Source organism: Elephantulus edwardii, unplaced genomic scaffold (assembly GCF_000299155.1).
Source record: "Elephantulus edwardii isolate Elephantulus edwardi_28Jun2011 unplaced genomic scaffold, EleEdw1.0 scaffold00012, whole genome shotgun sequence".
NCBI lineage: Eukaryota > Metazoa > Chordata > Mammalia > Macroscelidea > Macroscelididae > Elephantulus > Elephantulus edwardii.
Genome location: NW_006399762.1, coordinates 26,581,224 through 26,596,881, shown reverse-complemented (window position 1 = coordinate 26,596,881; position 15,658 = coordinate 26,581,224). Strand labels below are relative to the sequence as shown.

At 40.3% G+C, this 15,658-nt stretch overlaps 1 protein-coding gene across 1 annotated transcript in view; it reads left to right on the top strand.

Annotated features, from left to right (window-relative positions):
• LOC102843731 (cytochrome P450 2U1-like) overlaps positions 1-3,539 on the top strand; it is a 24,711-nt gene extending 21,172 nt beyond the window's left edge. The window contains exons 4-5 of the mRNA XM_006881104.1: positions 2,311-2,478; positions 3,361-3,539. Coding sequence (XP_006881166.1) covers positions 2,311-2,478; positions 3,361-3,539 — 347 coding nt within the window. The remainder of the gene's footprint in view (positions 1-2,310; positions 2,479-3,360) is intronic.
• The last annotated feature ends 12,119 nt before the right edge of the window (positions 3,540-15,658 follow it).

The window sequence follows — 15,658 nt, the reverse complement described above, 5'->3', positions numbered from 1 at the left end:
CTGATACAGGCCATGGTCTTTGCAATCACTTGTTATGCATCAGAGAGTTGGACAGTGACTAGGGAGGATAGAAGGAGAATTGATGCCTTTGAGCTGTGGTGCTGGAGAAGAATATTGAGGGTACTCTGTCCATCTGCTAGGAAAACAAACAGATTCATCCTCGAAAGGGTTAAACCGGGCAGCTTCTTGGAGGCAAGGATTCTGAGGTTTTGTCTAACATACTTTGGACATGTTGTAAGGAGGGACTGGTCCTTGGAGATGCTTGGTAGGATGGAGGGACAGTACAGGAGGGGAAGGCCCTCTATGAGGTGGATTGATTCAGTGACTGGGGTAATCGGGATGGGTGTACGGAGATAGTGCGATTGGCACAGGACAGAGCAGAATTTAGGGCTGTTGTACATAGGGTCGCTATGAGTCTCAAGCAACTCAACAGCACATAACAACAACAACGTTAATGAAATGAGATGGATTGGCATGGGACATTTTGAATTCAATGATCATGATTTACTATGCTAGAGGTGAAAAGATAAGAAGAAAACAGTTACTTTCATAGTTACAAAGGCCATTTCTAGATTCATCTTGAAAAACAATATTGTGAGTGACAGAATAATACCCATTTGTATACAAGAAAGACCTGTTAATACCACTATCATTCAAATGTATGCACCAACATCAGAGCCAAAGAGGAGGAAATAGATGATCTCTAATAACAGTTGCTGTTAGAAATTGATCGAACATAACCAAGATGTGTTAATAATAATGAGTAACTAGAATGCGAAAGTTGGGAATCAGAAAGTAGTCGGAAAATACAGACTTTGTGACAGAAATGAGGCTGGGGATAGAATGACAGAATTCTGCACAAGCAATTATTTCTTCATACCAAATAACTTTTTTATAAGAAACAAATGCAGACTATACACATAGATGTCACCTGACAGGATGCACAGGAATCAGATCGATTACATCTGTGCAAGGACTCGCTGGAGACGTTCACTGTCAGCAGTGAAACCTAAACCAGGTGTAGATTGTGGAACAGACCATCAAATTAAAGCCAAAGAAGGTTAAATCATATCCACAGGAATCCAAATTTGATCTTGAGTCTATCCACTCTGATCCCTAAACTATATAATACTGTATGTTTTATAAATGTCCCCCTTGCTGTGAGATAATTTATTGTGTCATTACAAGACCCCATGTGATTCTGTGGCCACATATTTCTGTTGTCTGCAAAACTGTCTGATCATGTCTTCGGTATGCAGGTAGCCACCCATACTCCCTTTGAGCATCTCTGAGTACCAGAGTCTGCCGCCTCTAGAGACAGCTCATCACATTGTTAAACAATCTTAAGGCTTTAGATCATATAAGTTGCTTGGGTGCCAATTAAATACACGTGTCCAGTATTTCTTGGGTACCATTTAAGGCTCACACTGGCTTGCTGCCTACAAAAAGCTAGTTTTGACTTCCCCGAACCTCTCTTTAATTTACTTCAGTTGACATAATTTTTGTGGACACAAAATATTCTGTAAACTATTATGAAAGCTCATCCAAAGTCCTAGGAAATTGAACTCATAGGGATAGTTCTTCTGGAATGCTTTATTATTTGTTTCCACATTCACATTGTAATGTTTTGGGGGCTGATTTAATTCAACATCACCCATGCACTGAGTGGCATCATTTGGTGGGAGGGGGATGTTTGTGGAGTGCACATGCCATCCCCTGACAGTGTCGCTGGAGATAACACCAAAATGGTTCTAAGAACGAACCAAGGAGGATGGTACCCTCCAGCCATTAGGATACAGGTGAACGGGCAGCTGTGACCTCCATCAGGTGGAGAGAAGGACGGAGAGAATTCTCCTTTGGCCAGTAGGAGAGGGGTACAACTCTAGGGTACCACAGGGAGCAGGGCAGGGTGAGACCTGCTGTTTTCTCTGTGAGGGAAAGAGAGTTCTCAGCGGGCCCTTCTTACCCCAATGGAGGAGTGTAATCAACCTTAGTGCCACTACTCCAGGCCCTTTCTCTGCTGTGGCTCAGACTGGAAAATGGAAGTATATTGGATGATGCCAATCAATAAAGGCCTGCCCCTGTCCTCAAGAACCTCAGTATTTAGTCTCAAGATGAGTTAAGATGCTAAGTATGTAAACTAGATATCCTCCCTGCCTTCTTTCCTTCTTTTTGAGATAATGGTGGTTAGGGAGAATTGCACTGTGCATTGGAATCAGCTTCACAGCAGTAGGTTTGAGTTTGGTGCAGGGAGGGCTGTTAGTTAAATCCTGTTGATCGAGCCTGTGTTTTCCTGTTTGTCTGTTTCAGTGCTCCAAGGGTACACCATCCCCAAAGGCTCCATGATTGTGCCCAACCTGTGGTCAGTACATAGAGACCCAGCCATCTGGGAGAAACCAAATGAGTTCTCCCCTGACCGATTTCTGGACGATCAAGGACAAGTTTGTAAAAAAGAAACCTTCATCCCTTTTGGGATCGGTCAGTTAAACGTCTTTTAAATTATATCAGTAGACAAGTAGCACTACAGGAATTTGTGTGTGTTTGTCTTCAGATTGATTCTTTCTTGGAAAGCTAAGCTGAGGTAAATGGAGATAATGCATATTCAACGTGTTCACTCCAGATTTTAAAAAACAAAGTGAAAGCTGTTAGTTTTAAAATTTGTAATGTTTCCAGAAATCTTCTTTTCAGAGTAGTTTGATTTGCAGGTGATTGTTAGTGTCCGGACAACCACTGGGGTGAAGAGCATCCTCTGTCTTTCTGCTGGGCTGGTGGGTGACAAGGTGGGTCTCTCTGGTAGCCTAGTGGGTAAAGGGTTTTATTGCCAAACAGAAGTAAGCCATTTGAATCCACCAGCTGTTCCAAGGGAGAAAGATGAGCAGTCTCCTCCCCTACTATTTACAGCCTCTGGAAACCCCCAAGAGAGTCCACTGTCAGTCAGTTCCAATTCAATAGCACATAATAACAAGAAAAAAAAACAACAATATCAGGTCAAAATATGTGGGATTCTTTTTGTAGAAAAGGAAGGTTCCAGAGATCCACATCTGACTTTTTACCCTCTTAACCTTCTAAGTAAAAGTAAAGAAAAGTCATTGAGAAGACAGAGTAGCCTGCCACAGTGGATCTGGTCTCTTGTTCCTGTCTGGGAATAGGCTAGGTTTATATGAGTAGAAGTCAAAATGTAATTGATATTTAAGAATTCTTAAGATGAGCATGTATTATGGGAAGCTTTGTGATATATGTAACAATTTTCTTTTCAAGCTATATATTCATTTAAACTTTCATATTTAGCTATTTTGTGTAAATTTGTTCTTTCTGATATAATGGATAGAATCTAACCTTTTTTCATGAACTCCTTTGTAGGGAAGCGGGTGTGTATGGGAGAGCAGCTGGCAAAGATGGAATTATTCCTGATGTTTGTGAGCCTAATGCAGAGTTTCACATTCACCTTACCAAAGGATTCTAAGAAGCCTGTCCTCACAGGAAGATTTGGCCTGACTTTAGCACCACATCCATTCAATATCATCGCTTCAAAAAGATGAAGAAAGTCGCCAGAGAGAGATCGTAAGCAGGTATATATGTCCTGAACATATTTTCCTTTGTGATTAACAGTAACAATATGGTGGATTCTGTTAGACTCAAAGAAAAGAAAGATTGGAAAGAGTAACACTCAACAAGAGTTTCGTTTCTAAGTAACCCTCAGCTGGACACACTGGCCATTTCCGTGTCTGTAATTTTGGGCAAAAGGACCAGAGTACCTTTTTGGGAAGCGAGAGATCTGGCTTTTAGACCCAATGGCTTCTATCCACAAGCATTTCTTCTCATTTCTCTGTGCCTCAGTCATCCCATCCGTAAAATGCAAGGGATATAACTTGCCTTCTCTCTACCTCTCAGCACCAAAAAAGGTAATACGCCTTGTGCCTTTTCTGGCATTGCCAAAACACTGTTTGGTTCCAGAGAGAAAATTCAGAATGGAATGTTGTATGACCTTTCATGGCGTCAAGTGTGTTCAAGTCTGAATACATGGTCAGAGAGAGAGATAAGGGTTTAGATTATGGTGAATAGAGCTTTTCTCAGCCCAGGTACCTATGCTGGTTTTCAGACTTGTAATTGTTTCTTTTTTTGTTTCAGATTTTAGTTTCTGTGAACATGGAGTAAAGCAGACCTTTGTCCACTATGTTAAAGAGAGAATAAATTAAAGAGTAAAAACCTCCCATAAGGATATTAGTTACAGTTACACAGCAGTCCTCTATATCAATTACACTGACAGCAGGTTTGTTTGAAAAGTAGCTTTCTGCCAAAATTGCTTTCTGCTGACTTGACTTGTGAAGCTATGAGTTTTGACTTGAACCCTGAATGGTTTAAAAGTCATAAATTTTGATACAGGAATTCATTGGGGAAGGGTTCTTTCAAATGATACTGAACATTTATTTTTCATTCTTCATGCCGTTAGACTTAACAAGTCTCATCCTTTAATGGGCTTGAAGACAGAAAGTAATTCTGTTTATTAAAGGAACTAAATTATTTTGTAATAAAAATGATGCCTTTAGAAGAGTACTTCTCTAACCCCTTGGCCCCAAGGAGAACTTTTGGAATTGCGTTGGATTTTTTTTTTTTAATCACAGTGAAGGGAGTACATCTGGGCTGCTCTGGGAGCCAGGGCACTAAGTGTCCCACAGCATCAGAGGAGGCCTATATAGTGAAGATTTGTCTGGCTCAGTGTGCCAATATTTGCCCCAACAGGGATGCTGCTTCTGAAAACCATTCTACAAAGAATGAGTAGACCTTTCCTGCAGTAGAAGTTAATCAAGGTAGTAAAATGAGCAACTTTGTTTTGACTTCTCCCTCATGCTGGCACCATAACCAGTGCTTTTCTTCTAGACATAGTTAACATTTTTACAGAAACCCAATGAAGAGGATGCTGTTGAAACTGAAACTTAGAGAGGTGGAAACGCATAGTTCAAAGGTACCATTGCTGGATTTCAAACCTCCCATATTTTGACTGGAGCGTTTCCTGGACCATGTCTCTCTACTGCTACCACTCAATTCCATAGCAGGCAACACTTCTGCCTCACGTTGTTGTAAGTGTGTCCATCTCCATCCCAGACTGAGCAGCTTGGGTGAGGACTTGTGTGGGTCCTCCCCCACCCCCCATCACAGTGCCTTGCTTTTAGCAGGTGCCTCGTCCACATGGGAATGACTGTTAAGAAGTATTATTAAGTGCCATCAAGTTGATTCAGGTTCCTAGCGGCCACCATGTGACAGTATAGAAGTATCTAACAGAGTTTTCTTGGCTGTAATCTTTACAAAACCTCATCTCTACATCTTTCTACTCAGGAGCATGGACAGGGTTTTAATCACCAACATTTCAGTTAGCAGCCAAGCACTTAACTGTTGCACCACCAGGCTCGTTATTAAGAAATGCACTTAAGGAGGAAATCAACCCTATTTGACTAAATGTAGACTATAATTTTATTGCTTAACGATAACAAACATCTGTGTATGTTACCTGTTAATGTCAATTTAAGCAAGTTTTGTATTTTTTTTTTTTTAAATTACTAGACTTCTGTTCATCATTTAAAACAACCATTTTAAGAAAACTTACAATTATGACCCATGTTCAAGTTTGGATGCAGCTGGGACAGCTGGAGACAAAAGTAAATTTAAAAAATGTAATAAAACTTAGACCACCGAATCCAAACTGACTCCTAGCTGACCCACCAGCAGGTTTGGAGAAGATGTAAATTGCACGGGAGGAGATTGCCCGTCTTTCTCCCACGAAGCTGCTGGTAGTTTTGAATCACCAGAGAGGCACTGTCTGAGTCAGAAGCGTGACTCTTGCAGATTATGCCACGAGAGGCTCCTAAGCAAATAAAAGGCCTCTTTCTTAATTTCCTGAAGGAGGGAAACAATGAATGCTGTTCCAGCTACAGGAGAAAAGGGAATAAAAGAGCTGGAGGGGTCGGGACTTTGAGAAATAAGTGAAAGGGGAGAGACACAGCTTTGAAGTGGAGCACATCTGTTAGCAAGCCTTCTGTGGATTACCATCTGTCCAGGTCTACAGACAAGACAAGAGGACTTGCAACATCCATGCAGTTCGTCACTCCACACCTCTGACTTTGCCGTTTTCCACAAGTCAGCCACACTCTGGGTAGTCAGACCTTAGTGCACGCAGTTAAGTTTCAAGTACAAGGCTCAGATTTCCCTTTAATTTAGCACATACCTAGGCTGTCTTCTGCTGCATGTTTAAGGAATAGAAATAATTTCTGCCTAATTTTAAAAATTAGAAAATAACTATGTTAGCTAAGCAAAACCCTGACTGACTCTTTGACCCAGGTTTTGGTTTTTGCTGGTTTGTTTCATTTTTTAAATTATCTATTGTGCTGCTCTTTTTCTTTTGATAGTTAAACATTTTCAACATAGGATAAAGGAAACACGGGCTATTCTTTAGGTGCCTTGAAGATTTTTTGTTATTCATAAAATAAAAACTACAAGACTAAATGCAGAGGAACCAAGAGTGATTAAAGAAGGGGGGGTAGATTTTAGATGACACAGTGTGTGTCTGATTATAGCACATCATGGACATGTGATGTTTCTACTGTATGAGTTCATGTGCTCTCACATTGCGCTGATGATTTAGCATTAGCAAGTTATTACTTTTCAGTGTTTACTTGCATTTCCCACATTATGAAATGAATAATGGGTGACTCTGGTGGTACAATGGCCAAAGCACCCAGTTGCTACCTAGGTGGTCAGCAGTTTGAATCCACTCGCCACTCTTCTGGAGAAAGATGTGGTGGTTTGCTTCTGTAAAGACTGACAGCCTTGGGAAGACTTAGGGAAATTCTGCTCTGTCCCATAGGGTGCCACGGGTTGAATTCACCTGAGAACAGTGGATCTTGGGTAACCAAAGAGTTTTTAACATGAGGGGGAAAAAAGTCCCCGCTTTGTGTGGGATTATTTAGAAATTAGATTTGCGTTAAACTTTGAAATGCAATGCCTCAAACTGTAGCACTTTAAAAAAACTCTTTATAAGGTAAATTGCTAAAAGAGCTGTCAGTGCTTTTCTCAATTATGTTAGCATTTTATAATTTTGCACTTTTCATTTTACCTGAAATGTGAAAATAATTGAACTTTGTTTTACAAGTCTGCCTCACATCTGTTAGTCCTCATTTGCAGTGTAAGTTTGATGCTTTTATTAAACTTTTAACAGAATGTGTCATGTCTGGTGTTTTGAGTTTGTTTGCATGATTCTTCACTTTACCACAATGATATTGTTAGGAAATAAAGGAGGGAGTTTTTGGTGAATATCTTCACAAAAAGATGTTATATTAGCTTCTGTTGAATTGGCTATGACTGATGATAGCTCTTTTTAAAAGAAAAACAATAGTGTCCATTCCTCTACTATCTATCTTCTTGATTGTTAGTAAGTTTGATTCCTCTGTAGAAGTCATTGTGTAGCTGAGTGCCTTTGAATCTAAGGGACCTTACCCTCCAATAGTAAACCTGACAATGTTGTAATCCATAGGATTTACATTGACTCATTTTCCTGGATAGATTTCCAGGCCTTTCTTCCTAATCTTAGTTCTTGTAATGACCGCTTGCTTTCTTAATGGATGATAGAAGAGGACATAGCACCAAGGTACTTCTTAGAGGCAAGAATGGTGAAGCTTCATCTCACATACTATGGGCATATTGTCAAGGGGGGCCAGCCATTAAAAAAGGAAATCATGCTTGGAAAGGTAGAGGTTCAGAGTAAGAGAGAAAAATCCTTAGCCAAATGGACTGACAGTGACTGGAAGAATGGGTGCACATTATCAGAGATGCGGAGGATGGCACAAGATATGGCCAGGGCCAGATCCATATCCATTGTTCATGGGATCTCTGTGAGTTGTAGAGGACTCAGTGGCACCTAACAACAACAATGGTACAATATACTGAACATGTGAATAGTTGTGTTGTTAAGTGCTCTCAAGTCACTTGTGTCCCATAGCAACCATGTGTAGTACAACAGCTCTGACCCCTGCTCTATCCTGTGCACAGTCACTGAATCAATCCACCTCATTCAGGGTCTTTCTCTCTTGTACTGTTCCCCACCCTCCCAAGGATGTCCCTCTCCAAGGACTGGTCCCTTCTTGTAACACGTCCAAAGTATGTCAGACAGAATTTCAGAATCCTTGCCTCCAAGGAGCAGCATGGTTTAACCCTCTCCAAGATGAACCTGTTTGTTCTCTTAGCAGTCCATGGTATATTCAACACTCTTCTCCAGGACCACAATTCAAAGGCATTAATTTGCCTATCATCCATAGTCTTTGTCTAGCTTTCTGATGTATAGCAAGTAATTGCAAAGACCATGGCCTAGATCAGGTACACTTTAGTCTCTAGACTGACATCATTGCTTCTCAGTACTCTGGAGAGATCCCTGATAGCAGATTGTCCTAATGCAATTCATCTTTTGATTTCCTGGCTATTGGTACCAAGAATTGATTGTGAAGACAAGCAAGCTGAAGCTGTTAACAATCTCAATCTCTTCATGTCTGTCATAATGCTGGCAATTGGCCCAGTCATGAGAACCTTTGTTTTCTTGATGTTGAGCCTTCAATGTTCTTGACCTTCTGTGGCAAATGCCTCAAGTCTTCCTCAGTTTTAGCAAGCAAGGTTTTATCATTTGCATAACACAGGTTGTTGATGAATCTTTCTCCAAGCCTGAAATCAAAAGGCAAATTGCACTGGGAAAATCTGCTATCAGTGACCTCTCCAGAGTACTGAGAAGCAATAATGTCAGTCTGGAGACTAAGATTTGCCTGATCCAGGCCATGGTCTTCACAATTACTTGCTATGCATCAGAGCTGGACAATGACTAAGGGTGATAGAAGAACAATTGATGCCTTTGAATTGTGATTCTGGAGAAGAATATTGAACATACCATGGACTACCAAGAGAACAAACAGTCTGCCCTAGAGAGGGTGAAACCAGGCTGCTCCTTGGGGACAAGGAGTTTGAAGCTCCATTCAACACACTTTGGGCATGTGACCTGGAGAGACTGGTCCTTGGAGAAGGGCATCATGCTCAGAAGAGTAGGGGGACAGGGGACAGAAAAAGACCCCAGATGAGATGAATTGACACAGTAACTGGGGTTATGGGGTAGGTGTGTCAGAATCAGTGAGACTGGCTCAGAACAGAGCAGGCTTCATAGCTGTTGAAAATAGTGTTGCTATGTGTTGCAAGCAATTCGATGGCACATAACAACAACATTGAAAACCTTAAAGATAGAAACATAATATTGTCTGATATTGTGCCAGCAAATGAATTCTTCAGATTGAAAGACATTCAAAATATGTCTGGGAAAGAGCTGCCTCCTGAAAGTAGGATTGGGCTTAATGGTGTGGATTAAAGCTTTCAGGAACTTCATTTGTTAATATGCCACAGTGAAAATTGTGAGAAACCATTGAAACCTGATGGAGGTCACCATGAGTTAGAATCAACTTGATGGTAGTGGAAAAGGAAACAAAAGGATGTGGCTTTCAGTATAGGTATCTTACCACAAGGAAAACAAAAATACTAGCAATGATAAATAATCAAAGTCATAAGAAGATTGAAATTGTCAAGAATTTAATTTTACTCGAATACACAATCAACACAAAGAATCAGGAGTCAAGAAATCAAATGTATGGCATTAAAGAAATCTGCTAGGAAAGATCTCTTTAAAGTGTTAAAAAGAACAGATATAACCGTCAGAATTCAGGTCTGGCTGAACCAAGCTATGGTAATTGTAGTTGCCTTACATGGTCTTAGAGAAAGTGCAGCCAGAGTGCTCCTTAGGGTCAAGGATGGTGAAGCTTCATCTCACATACTCTGGGCGTGGACATCATGCTTAGGAGATAGTCATTGAGTGAAGGGAAGATCCTCAACAAGATGGGTGGACATGGTGACTGCAACAGTGCCCTCAAGGATGTTGGAGATGATGAGGACAGCACAGGATAGGACAAGGTTCACATTTGCTGTTCACAGGGCTCTATGAGTCATACTTGACTTTAAAGTACCTATTAACTTATGCATGGATAGCAGAGACGGTGAAGATGGTCCAGGATAGATCAAGATTTCAATCTTTTGTTCATAGGATCACAATGAGTCATAGTAGATTCAGTGGCACCCAAAACCAACATTGCAACATATGCATTTATATGAAATCTGGACAATAAATAAGTATTGCTGCATTAGAATTCTAGCATTGCTGAAGAATACTGATTATACCACAGGCTACAATATCAGCAGACTTACCTGTCTTGAAAGAAATACAGCCAGGATGTTCCTTAGATGCTTAGACTTCATCTCATGTACTCTGGGATTGTCAGTGGGATAAACCAGTTCTTTACCAGTGTCTGGTAAGGTAAACGATCACAGATTAGAAGACCTTCAGCGACGTGGATTGATACAGTTGTTGCAACAATGATTTCAAACAGAGCAATGGTTTGGAGTATAGTGAGAACGAGGCAATGTTTTATTCTGTCGTCTGTAGGTTTGCTCTGACTTGGAGCCAGCTAGATGGCACATAGCGATAATGATATGCAGTAACTGCATTTAGTAGATTCTTTAAAGCATAGTCTTAGAAACCCATGAGAAGACAATCTTTGAGGTACTTTTGCTAACTATGCTCTCAGTCAATTGACATTATTAGATGCTGTCAGTATCATTACTGATAAGACACAGTGACTTAAAGACCCCATTGAAAATTCAGACTCTTTCATTCTCAAAAGAATCCAGAAGTCACATACCTTATATGTTATGAGTTACTTGTGGTTTTATAAATTCCAGGGCTCTTTTAAGTATCTCTGTCAAATGCCTTCAATAACACATTTGCTCATCTTAAGTCATGTGATAATATTCTAGTCTTTTTAATTACTATAATCTTGGTTTGACCTCTCCTTGTATGACACTCAATACTTCGGTTCTTGAAGACTCTAATTAACATTAGTATTTGCTTTTTTTTTTTTTTTAAGGAAAACCATGATCCTGAAATTGGGTTCACGTATATCATCAGTAGGCTCTGTCAGAAAGAGGCTTAGGGCCTACAAAGAGGCACACTTTTCTTTAAGGAAACATTTTTATTGACATATAACACCTGTTGTTGTCAGGTGCCATCAAGCCAAGTACGACTCATAGCGACCCTATGAACAAAAGATCTGACCCTGTTCTATCCTGTGCCATCCTCATACTTTCTGGCACACAAGAGCCCGTTGCAGCAGTCATGGTGTCAATCCACCTGGTCAAGGGTCTTCTTCTGCTTCGCTGACTCTCCACCCTTTCACATATCATGTCCCTCTCCAAGGAATAGCCCCTCCTAGCAAGATGCCCAAAGTATGTGAGGTGAAACTACATCATTCTTGCCTCCAAAGAGAACTCTGGCTGCACCCTCTCCAAGACTTAGCTGTTTGTTCTCCTGGCCATCAATGGGTGTTCAGTGCTCTTCTCCAACACTACAGCTCAAAGGCATCAGTTCTTTCTCTGTCAACCATATTCACTGTCAAGGTCTCAGATGCATAGCTAGTAATCAGAAAGACTATGGCCTGAATCAGACACATCTTAATCCTCAAATTGACATCATTACTCCTCAATAATTTGGAGATAATTTCCTTGTTTCCTGACTGCTGGTACCAAGGGTATTAATTGTGAATCCAAGCAAGATGAAGCTGTTGACAGTTTCAATCTCCTCTCCATCCATCATGACACTGCCTATTGGTCCAGTGGTAAGATCTTGACATTTTCTTTACATTGAGATGCAATCCATACTGAAGGCTGCATTCCTTGATATTCTGCAACAAATGCTTCAAATCCTCCCCACTTTCAGCAAGTGAGATTATGTCATCTGCATAATGCAGCTTATTGATGAATCTCCCTCCAATACTGATGCCACCACATTCCTCTTCATAGAGTCCAGCTTCTCCAATAATTTGCTCAGCATACAGATTGAATAGGTATGGAGAGAGAATACAACCCTGACTCACTCGCTTCTCAATTTTAAACTATACATTGTTACTCTATTCACACAACAGCCTCCTAGTCCAGGTATAGATTCCACATGTAACAAATGTGGGGAAAATTATTGTATTTTCTCAAACTTTCAGACACATGAGTATGTCCAAAAGAAACTTTTGGAAATCTATCCATACCATTCATTACTTAAGAAACCTTAAAGTGGAGCTAAGCCCTATAAATATAAAGAATGTTGAAAAGATTTTAGTAATTCCTTATCTCTGACTGTATATCTAAGGACCCACAATGGAGTGTGATATATGTGAACAAACCTTTCATCATTCCTCATCCTTAGCTACCCGCAAAAGAGTTCACACAGGAGATAAGCCCAACAAATGTAAGTTATGCGAGAAGGTCTTTAGACAAATGCTAGTCTTATTAACAAAGTAAAGACAATTAAGACAAATATCAATTAAGGAGAGACAATTAACAGTTAAGACAAATTAATGTTTTACAATGAAATGTGCAAAGAGCTGGAGTCAGAAAATCAAAGCAGCCAAACTCGCTCAGCATTTTTTAAGCTCAAGAAACTGAAGAACAAATTCAAGCCTCAGGTTGCAAAACCCAAGGATGACTTGGGCAGAATACGAAATGAGCCAGGAAGTATTAAAAGGAGATGAAAGTAGTATATAGAGTCATTGTACCAAAAGTAATTGGCGGACAGAGAAGAATTTCATGAAATAACACATGAGCAAGAGCTTGTGGTGATGGAGGAGGAAGTTCAAGTTGCTCTGAAAGAATTATGCCAATTGATATATTTAAACAAACAGATGCTGCCCTAAAATTGCTCATCAAGTTGTGCCAGAAAATTTAGAGGGCAACCCCCTGGTCAACTGACTGGAAGAGTTTGATATCTGTTCCCATTCCAAAGAAAGCTGATTCAACAGAGTGTGGAAATGATCAAATAATATCATTAATATCACACGCAAGCAAGATTCTGATGAAGATTATAAAAAAAAAATGACTGGAACAGCACATCAGCAGAGAACTGCCTGAAGTGCAGGCTGGGTTTAGAAGAGGCCATAGTTCTAGGGATATTATAGCTAATGTTGATGGATCTTGGCTGAAAGCAGGGAGTACCAGAGGAATATCTATCTGTGTTTCATTGACTATGCAAAGGCATTTGACTATTTGGATCACAACAAACTGTGGCTAACTCTAAATATAATGAGAATCCCAGAACACTTGATCATGCTTATGTGAAACCTATTCTTGGACCAGGAGGCAGTTGTCGGAACAGAGTAAGGGAACACTGTATGGTTCAAAATTGGGAAGGGTGTACACCAAGGATGTATCCTATCTCCGTATCTTTTCAACCTATATGCACAACAGATTATCCAGGAGGCTGGGCTCTCTGAGGAAAAATGTGGCATCAGGATTGGAGGAAGACTCATGAACAATCTGTGTTATGCGAATGACAAAACACTGCTTGCTGAAACTGACGAGAACCTGAAGCTCTTGCTGCAGAAGGTCAAGGACTGCAGCCTTCAATATAAACTGAAGCTCAATATCAAGAAAACAAAAATTATCACCACCAGGCTGAATGGCAGCATCATGATGGATGATGAAGAGATTGAGATTGTTGACAGCTTCAGTTTGCTTGGCTCTACAGTCAACACTCTTGGTACCAGCAGCCAGGAAATTAAAAGATGAATTGCATTGGGCAAGTCTGCTGTCAGAGATCTCTCCAAAGTACTGAAGAGCAATGATGTCAGTCTGGAGACTATAGTGCACCTGATATAGGCCATGGTCTTTGTAATCACTTGCTATGTCAGGAGAATTGATGCATTTGAGCTGTGGTGTTGGAGAAGAATATTGGATATACCATGGACTGCTAAGAAAATGAGCAGGTTCATCCTCGAGAACGTTGAGATCAGGCTGCTCCTTGGAGGCAAGGATTCTGAAGCTTCGTCTGACTTACTTTGGACATGTTGCAAGGACATCATGTTTGGGAGATTGGAGAGACAGCACAGGAAAGGAAGACCCTCGATGAGATGAGTTGATTCAGTGACTGGGATAATGCAGATGGGTGTGTTGGAGACAGTGCAATTGGCACAGGACAGAGCAGAATTTAGGGCTGTTGTACATAGGGTCGCTATGAGTTGCAGGCAACTCAACGGCACATGCCAAGAACAATAACAATCTTATTAGCAGCCTCATTTAAAAGTTAGCTTTTTAAAAGAATCTTACTATTGACTGCACATTCATTCTAGATATACAATGATACTATATCTTAAAATAAACATTCAATAAATAGTGTTCTACTAACAAAATTATTAATACAGATACAGTCATGAGACAAAAATGACATAAACCTATGTCTCTGAAGTGTAGAAAGTGACATCATTCTATGAAGGAACAGAAAATAATATTTAAAAAAAAAACAAATCCAAAATCCAGTACTGGGAGCATAGATGAACCTTGAAAATATTTTGCTGAGTGAAGCAAATCAATCCCAAAATGACAAATACTCAATGATTTCACACATATTATCCATCTAGAAGAGACAAATACATAGAAACAAAGTGTATTAGTGGTTACCAGAGTTAGGAGGGAGGTAGAAAGGAGAAGTCATTTTTAGGAAGCACTGAGTTTCTGCTTCTGGTAATAAACTTGGCAATGAGTACTGGTGATGCTTGCCCAATACTATTAATGTTATTCAGGGTCACTTAAAAGTACAGAGAGCACCAGAAATAATATTCGCTTGTGTTTCATTAGGGGTCTCTCAGTCCAAAGGCAAGCAATTAAAATTCATCAATATCTCCAACGTAGGGGGAGAGCAATCTCCTCCCCTCATGTGAGTTACAGCCTCCAAAACTCTCTGGAAAGTCAGCTATGAGTTTGTTCTGACCCCATGGTGATAAGTGGGTGTGTTATATGCAAAGGCAATCAACTGTGTGAAACATAATAAAACACTTTGTTGTACTCAAGTAGAATTGTACATAAATCAAGAAACAATCATTTGAACAGTTGTTGTTGTTGTTAGGTGCCCTCTAGTTGAGCATGACTCATAGCGACCCTGTGAACAAAAGATCTGAACCCTCTTCTATCTTGCACCATCCCTACACTTCCTGACACATAAGAGTTCGTTGCTGTAGTTACTGTATTAATCCACCTGATTGAGAGTCTTCCTCTCCTTTGCTGACCCTCCACCCTTCCCAACATCATGTCCTTCTCCAAGGAATAGCACCTCCTAGCAACATGTCCACAGTTATGTGAGGTGAAGCCTCATCATGTTTGCCTACAAAGAGCACTCTGGCTGCACCCTCTCCAAGACATATGTTTGTTCTCATGACTGTCCATGGGATGTTCTGTGCCAGGAGATAATGTATGGTTTAAAATTGGGAAGGTGCATCTGACAGGATTGCGTGTTTTCTTCATATCCATTAAAACTTTATGTTCAGAAAATCATCAAGAAGCTGAACTGTATGAATCAGAAATGTGGCATCAGGATTAGAGGAAGACGCATCAACAGCCTGCATTATACAGATGGCATGACTTTCCTTGCTCAAAATGAAGAAGACTTCAGACACTTACTAAATATGGTCGAAGACTATAGCCGTTGACATCAAGAAAATAAGTCTCACAACTGGACCATTAAACAAGCATTGTGATAAATAGAGGCAAG